Raw genomic sequence first — 8,284 nt, forward strand, 5'->3', positions numbered from 1 at the left:
GCCAAATTGAGCCAGATTGAACCAGAATGAGCCAGTTTGAGTCAAATTGAACCAGTTTGAACCAAATTTGAACCAGAATTCAAATTGGAGCTGAATTAAGCATTGAAACGACTTTTGATCAACCTACGGTTCAGTCCTTCACCTATTTAACCCCTCTACCATATATTTGGAAGGGTCGGAGAGATTTTTGAACCCAAATACTGCCTTTTTGGCACATTTTTTTTGGGCCGGTTCAGATTATTCGAACCTAAAGAATACTCCAATAAGGTATACGAGTATAAACTATTCCCTCCTCTTTGTTGAGAAGTTTCTGGAGAATATTTTTCTAAAAATATTCTTAAGGATAACTCAACATAACTCCCAGGAGTGTATGAGTATAAACTAGACCTCCCCGCTCCAACTCCTTAAGAGCTTAAACTGTGTAGACTCCAAAATACTTACGAGTATAAACTGTGTTAAACGCCGGACAACGCGTCACAATGAAGATTCAAAGCCGTCAACCGGTGGTCAATTTCATGTTGAAGCAACTAACTCGAGCTAAAAAGCCAGGAAATCAAGAATTGACTTCAAATTCAAAATTCCGACAACGGTCAGACAATAAATGCAGCACCGGAACCCTCTCAAGCATTCGACAAAGCACCGAATAGCCTGGAGGATTGAAGAAATCGAGAATAGAAGTTATTCCAAGAGCCCGTTACACCGATTGAAGGTTGGGACAGTCATATCCAAAGTATTCCAGACTCCTCTAGCAAAACATATCTTTGAAGCGTCGATCCTCACCAAGGAGAATCAAGGCTCTTCCCGATTGCCTCACCAAGAAGAACAACGTGGGGTTAAAATGACCAATTTGCAAATTTCCAAAAAAAAAGAGGGTTAATTTGTAAAATTTCTATCTTTGAAGCGTCGATCCTCACCAAGGAGAATCAAGGCTCTTCCCGATTGCCTCACCAAGGAGAACAACGTGGGGTTAAAAGGACCAATTTGCAAATTTCCAAGAAAAATGGACTAATTTGGCTCACCGGCATAAGAGGGAGGCGCGCCATCGGTCGGCACGGTAGAGGATTGACCCCTCGCCATACGGGACATAGAAACCTGCAAGGTAAATTGAAGGATCAGATCTAGAAAAGGAAAAATCCCATTTTTACCCCAAAAAAGGCAAGTTTGAGGCATCAAATCACACCCTCAACCCTTATATGCGATCCCACGACTCCATACACTAGATCGAACATGAAATAAATCAAGATTGCGGAGGATTTACCTGAAAAAAAGCCCAAAATTCAATAAAGGCGAGACCTTTAAGGAAACTTGGACCACGCGCTCGAGGGGCCTGAAAGAAACTTTTTATTTGGAATTTTTGGGGGATTTCTCAGTCCAAGATCCAAAGGAAAGCTAGATCTAATACAGATCTGAAGTTTGGAGGGAGAAAAGAGGCTTGTGAGAAAAGAAATCAAGAGAAAAGAGGGAGGGGGTGGCCGGCCCTAGAAAGAGAGGAGGAAAAAGAAAAAGAAAAAATAAAAAGAACCTCTTTTATAGCCTTGAACCAGATCTGGCTGAACCAGACCAGACCAGACTGAACCAGACCTAGCCGGATTGGACCAGGTTGAGCCAGATTGAGCCAAACTGAGCCAGAATGAGCCAAATTGAATCAGATTGAACCTGGCTAGACCAGATCAGATCAGAATGAGCCAGAATGGACCAGAATGAGCCAGAATGGACCAGAATGAGCCAGAATGGACCAGAATGAGCCAGAATGGACCAGTTTGAACCAAATCCGAACCAGAATTCAAATTGAAGCAGAATTGAACGTCGAAACAACTTCAAATCGACCGAAGGTTCGATCATTAGTTTATTCTTGCCTCTCCCACATGTTTGGAAGGGTTGGGAGACTTTTTGCACCGAATTACTGCCTTATTTGGCTCATTATTAGGCCGATTCAGCTTATTATCGGACCGGTTCAACTCATTTGGATACGGAAATACTCCAATAAGGTATACGAGTTTAAACTATTCCCTCCTCTTTGTTGAGAAGTTTCTGGAGAATATTTTTCTAAAAATATTCTTAAGGATAACTTAACATAACTCCCAGGAGTGTATGAGTATAAACTAGACCTCCCCGCTCCAACTCCTTAAGAGCTTAAACTGTGTAGACTCCAAAATACTTACGAGTATAAACTGTGTTAAACGCCAGACAACGCGTCACAATAAAGATTCAAAGCCGTCAACCGATGGTCAATTTCATGTTGAAGCAACCAACACGAGTTAAAGATTGAAAAAATCAGGAATCGACTTCAAAGTTCAAATTCCAACAACGGTCAGACAATAAATGCAGCACCGGAACCCCTACAGGCATTCTACAAAGCACTGAATGGCCCGAAGGATTGAAGGAATACAGAACAAAAGTCATTTCCAGGTCCCGTTACACCGACAAAGGGTAGGGGCAATCATATCCAAAGCATTCCAGACTCTTCTATAAAAGAACGAGGCTGAAAAGCTTTGGAGGGGGTATCTGTAGGCGTATAAAACTGCTTATAGGTCCCTTGACACAGCTCGGCGCGATGATTCGACAAATCGACGAACGTTCAAGCAACGAAACGAACTAAAGAGGCTACAAAGCTAACGAACTGCATGTGAACAACGTTAGTGGTTCGGGGAGTCGACGGGTCTTCCAACAAAATGGATTTGAACTCAAACACCGACTGAGTTTACTGCCAAATCCGGAATCAAGTCAACAAATCAACAAAACAACCGAACAACGGACAAAACAACCGGAAACAACGGAAAACGACAAAACCAGCGCACCTGGGGGAACTCGGCCCGAACCGAACCACCCTAAGGTGGCTCGGCCAAGGCCGAGCCACCCTGAGGTGGCCGCCCAGATCTGTGCCAAATGCACAGATCTGGTTGCCTATAAATAGGCGGGGTCATTCATCATTTTAAAGGACTTTTTGGGAAGAACTTTTGGAGAGCCGAAGGACTTTTGGAAGAACTTTTGGAGAGCCGAAACTCTGCCGGATTGAGACCTCATCTTGGAGTTTTTGAAGGCTTGAAGACTTGGACGTCCAGATCTGATTCTTAGCGAGCACCCGCATCGCAAAAGGCAGGAGTTCGAGGGGATCGAGATCTCATATCTACGTTGTTACACTCCGGATCAAAGCTTGGTCTTTGATCCCGAGATTCGAACGATTGTTTCCTTGGTGAAATAATCCCTCCGGCTATTATTTCCTTAGTGAAATAATACCCGTTATACTGCGTAGATCTGTTCGGATCTAGATCGCGCGGTGGTCCACGGTAAACAACCCCGGCGCAGGCAAACAACCCACCAAAGCGAGTGACCGAATAACAGGAGCTCGCGATTTGTTCACAAGGAGAAAAAGTTGTAATTTTTAATTTTCTTTATTTTTGATTTTCATTGTAACCGGATCTAAAAAAAACCGGATCTTCTGTAACCGAAAAACCGTTATTCAAGATAGCAATGACATCAATGAAGAAAGCAACGAATTTTCCAGCGAACATCTGGCTTCTGCCTCCCTGCTTGAAATTTAGGGCTAAACTTGAACCTTTTGATTCAGACGATTTCCTTCTAACCTCCTCGGATAGAATCATGCTAACAACCTCACTCGGCTTCAACTTGTCCTTCCCCGCCAAATTGCTGATTGCCGTCACATAACATGGTTGTGCCTAACTATCCGGCAACTGCGATAGAATCAATAGGGCCTGCACTTCGTCATCGAACGTGATGTCTACGGAGATGAGTTGATCAACAATCGTGTTGAACTCGCTGAGGTGCATTATGAAGGAGCGTCATTCTACCATCTTGAGATTGAAGAGTGTCTTGACGGATGCACATTGTTTGCCGCAGACGTTTACTCGTACATCTTCGTGAGCGCTTCTTCTCCTTTAATATGTTTTGTGCGACTGTCTTGGTGAGGGATAACCGGATTTGCCCTAGAGCCTTCCTATCCAGTATCTTCGAATCTTCGTCCGAATCTTATTTCTTCTTTCCCTTAGCCTTGCCCATCAACGGGTGATACAAGTCCTTCTGGTACAGATAGTCATCCATCTGCGACTTTCAGTAAGCGAAGTCTGAACCGTCAAACTTCTCGATCTTAGATTTGCTTTCCTCTGCCATGTCTCTCTCACAATCCTTCTGAACGAAGCTCTGATACCAGTTATTAGGGATTCAAAATAATCAAATCGAACTCTTGCCCTTGCAGACCTTGTGTTTAAGAGTAGGAAAGTAGGAAAAAATCACAGCAAATAAAATATAAAAAACTTGCAGGAAAGTAAATAAGAAAGAACACACCGGATTTAACGAGGTTCGGCAATCGTGCCTACGTCCACGGGAGTCACACCACGCAATTCTTTGATTAATATTGAAGAAGATTACAATGCCCACAAATAGGATCTAATCTCTCTGAGATCTCTTTGAAGAATTCTCTCAAAACCCTCTTTTTCTGATGTTTAATCTCTTCTAAGGCGTTCCATATATATAGAAAACCTAAAACCAAAACAGACTAGGAATTCTAAAACCAAAAAACAAAACAGTACCTTCCCTTCTTACATATCCCCTCTATCCAAAGAAGTCAGTGCTTCGATCGTCAAGTATAGAATTTGGGATCCTCAATGTGTATCCGGAATCAGAAATCGAATGGATATCCCCAACGAGGAGCGGTGACAGGAGGGGTGAGCAATGGTCTATATAGATGACAAGTCAGGGGTAATTTAGGATTAGTTGAGAATTATGGTTGGGACAAGTGGGGTTTCAGTAAGAAATTAAAAGCCTAGGGAGGCATCGGCATTAGACTTTTTTTTCCAAAGGGGAGAAAGCGTGAATTCTAATATCTCTCTTATATCTATATTTGTTTAAAGTCTCAAAATTTGAATCTGAATTTGAATGTTCTTTTGAATCCAATTTCGAAAGGAGTATTTATCAAATATTAAAATATATTTATTGGATTGATATCTATCTTCTGTGAACTGTAAAATATTCAACTAATAAGATATTTTGATTTGGTTAAAAAGAATTTTATTTTTAACTAACATTTAAATTCGTAATTAAAATTGGTTCCCTTATTATAGTGTATAAATCTATACTTTGAATATTTTTTTATTAAAAATATTTAAGTCTCTTACATCTCTCAAAATCAGCAGAATCTAAACTAAAAAAAATGTACCCTGCATTTAAAGATATAGCATCATTTCTAATAAAACAAAAGTTAAAGGAGATAAAATAGCACACCTCTCTAGAGGAAAGCCCACACGTTATTGTCACAAGACACCAGGCCCAATCGCCTCCAATCACATTCCAAGCCCATACGACCTATTACGCTCCGGATATTTTTCGTCACCTCTCTCGGCTCTCCATCAGATACTGAGCCGAGCTTCTCCAGCGAAGGAAAGGGTTTATCTAAAACCCTCCTGTGTTCCTCTCACCCGCAGCCCACCGAGAATAGGTTCTTCCTTTAATCCTTCAATTTTCTTCTTTCTTTATTTGATTTCTCTTCTTTCATACGTACAGGTCAGTAGCGTTCGTCACTTCATGCTCTACTGATTTCCCTCTGTTTAAATTTTTTCCCCCTTCTCTGTGATGGATCCAAAATTACTCCTTTGTTCTTCCCAGAGAGCATCTTCCCCTTTCCCTCTCTTGCTCTCTCACTCATATTCTCCTTCCTCTATCTTATCCACAAGAACAACCCATTTCTCTTTTCCGTCAAGAGAGAAAACCCCATTTCTTGGCAAAAACCTATATTTCAATCAAAACACGCTACAATTAGTTAGCCCTAAGAAAACCCAGTTGCCCTTTAGGCCTATAACTGCCGTTGTTAAGAGAAGGAAGGAGATCCCCTTCGATAATGTAATTCAACGTGACAAGAAGCTGAAACTTGTTCTCAAGATTAGAAACATTCTTGTGAACCAACCTGATAGAATTATGAATCTTAGAGATTTGGGTAGGTTTCGCCGAGACCTTGGGCTCACCCGAAAACGCCGGTTTATTGCACTGCTGAAGAGATTCCCGGCTGTTTTTGATATTGTGGAGGAGGGGGTTTATTCTCTGAAATTTAGATTGACCCCCGAAGCTGAAAGGGTTTATCTGGAGGAACTGAGGGTTAGGAATGAGATGGAGCAGATGCTTGTTGTGAAACTGAGGAAACTGCTTATGATGTCATTGGAGAAGAGGATCCTTTTGGAGAAAATTGCCCATTTGAAGGCTGATCTTGGGCTTCCGACTGAGTTCAGGTCGACGATTTGTGAAAGGTACCCACAATATTTCAAGGTGGTGTCTACTGATCGAGGGCCTGCATTGGAGTTGACTCATTGGGATCCTGAGCTGGCCATCTCGGCAGCTGAGGTTGCCCAAGAAGAGAAGAGGGTTAGAGAAGCGGAAGAGAGGAATTTGATTATTGATAGGCCACCTAAGTTTAAAAGGGTGAAGCTTCCTAAAGGTTTGAATCTTTCCAAGGGGGAGATGAGAAGGATTAATATGTTTAACGAAATGCCATTTATATCTCCTTACTCTGATTTCTCAGAGTTGAAGCCGGGCACTCCACAGAAGGAAAAGCATGCTTGTGCTGTCGTTCATGAGATGTTGAGCCTCACTTTAGAGAAGAGGACATTGGTCGATCACCTCACTCATTTTAGGGAGGAGTTTCGGTTTTCACAGCAGTTGAGAGGGATGTTGATTAGGCATCCTGATATGTTCTATGTATCATTGAAGGGGGATAGGGACTCAGTTTTCCTTCGTGAAGCTTATCGTGATTCCCAATTGCTTGAGAAAGATAAGTTGTTGATACTTAAGGAGAAGATGCGGGCGCTTGTTGCAGTTCCAAGATTCCCAAGGAGGTTTCCACAAAAAACCAATGACGGCGAAGATGATGGGGAATTAGAGGAAGGGAGTGGAGAGGAGGATAGTGAGAATTGGTCTGATCTTGATAGTTTCTTGTCAGATGCTGATGAAGATGGTGATGGTAAATATGATGGTGAAAATGATTGGAGCGATGAAGGGGATGATGTACCTCCAGAGTTTGATGATGCCGACAGCTTAGCTTTGGAAGGAAGAAAACAGCTAACTCGAAATGCCTCGGAAAATGAAGAGGGCAAAGTTCTTTCTCCTGTATTCCCAGATGGAAGACCAAGAGAACGGTGGTAGTATTATCTATAGGTATTCTTTTTATACCATCTGAATAGTATGTTAACAAAAAGTTAGCTGGTTGCATGTCTGCAATAGTTATTCTTTTCCATTTCAGGATGCCACAAGGTCCCATCATGTTAGTTTCTCTTAATACATATGCTGTCAAGCTAAGTAAGTTCTTTGAGATTAAATTTTTACAATGATAAGTACTGTTGATATATTGCATGTATGAATAATTGAGCAACAGAAATTGATTCTAGGCTGTATCTTTTTCTTTAATGATTGTGTTGGATAAAGTGTTTATAGTGTACTTGGTACTACGCTGTTTAAATATTTTAAACAAATCTTCTATCCTATGTGTGTTGTATTCTCCTTATTTTCTTGGTGGTCTTTACAAGTCTAAGTGATGATATCTGTGAACTTACTATTGTCAAGTTGTTTGATTCTTGATAATTTGCTGGTTACTGCATACTGATAACGATTAACAGATTACTTAATTTGCCTATAAGTTATAGTCAAGGAATTACCAAGCAAGGTATCAAGAAATCCGTTTAAAGTTTGAAGATACTTCAGGCCTATTCAGTTTATATTTGAAAAGTTTATTTTTCTTATAATGCATGTTTAATGCCTCTTAAACTTAAATTTGGAAAATTGATTAGAGTGCTTGATCTCTTGTATGGATAAGTAAATTCATAGCTATTCCCCCCCCCCCCCACCTTTTTGATGGAGTACGGTTACGGGTATGATTATGGGACACGACAACTTTGTAAAAGGTAAGGTACAAGGAAATGACTATATAAATATTTATATGCACATATATTATATATTGAAATTAATAATTTACATGAGAGCAAGGATGAGAATCCTTTGACGGTTTTATTTGCCTTTTATGGGTTATTTCAATATTAGTCCCTCTAATCTTCAATATTTCCAAATTTGTCCCCCAAATCATGGAAGTTGCTATTAGAGCCCTCAAATCATCACATTGCTTATAATTAGGTCCCCCAGGTTAAAAAAAGTTAGATTTGGAGGGATATTCCTTTAATATCTAACTTCTAGTATTAATTTTTCCATTATACCCCTGAGTTTTAACCTTATGAAACTGTACTGATTTAGATTTCAACCATTTTAGGCCACTTTTGCTTGTTAAGAGCAG

The 8,284-nt window shown here is 40.6% G+C and overlaps 1 protein-coding gene across 1 annotated transcript; it reads left to right on the forward strand.

Annotated features, from left to right (window-relative positions):
* On the forward strand, window positions 5,277–7,387 carry LOC109849599 (protein ROOT PRIMORDIUM DEFECTIVE 1). The gene is made up of 2 exons (XM_020419449.1): window positions 5,277–7,158; window positions 7,244–7,387. Exon 1 carries the CDS (start codon window positions 5,587–5,589, stop codon window positions 7,144–7,146), a length of 1,560 nt encoding a protein of 519 aa, XP_020275038.1. The 5' UTR covers window positions 5,277–5,586; the 3' UTR covers window positions 7,147–7,158; window positions 7,244–7,387.

The sequence above is a fragment of the Asparagus officinalis genome, chromosome 7, assembly GCF_001876935.1.
Source record: "Asparagus officinalis chromosome 7, Aspof.V1, whole genome shotgun sequence".
Taxonomy (NCBI): Eukaryota; Viridiplantae; Streptophyta; class Magnoliopsida; order Asparagales; family Asparagaceae; genus Asparagus; species Asparagus officinalis.

Bases quoted from the DNA above. Each gene is read 5' to 3' on its own strand.
- LOC109849599 (XM_020419449.1), top strand. From the start codon at position 5,587: ATGGATCCAAAATTACTCCTTTGTTCTTCCCAGAGAGCATCTTCCCCT.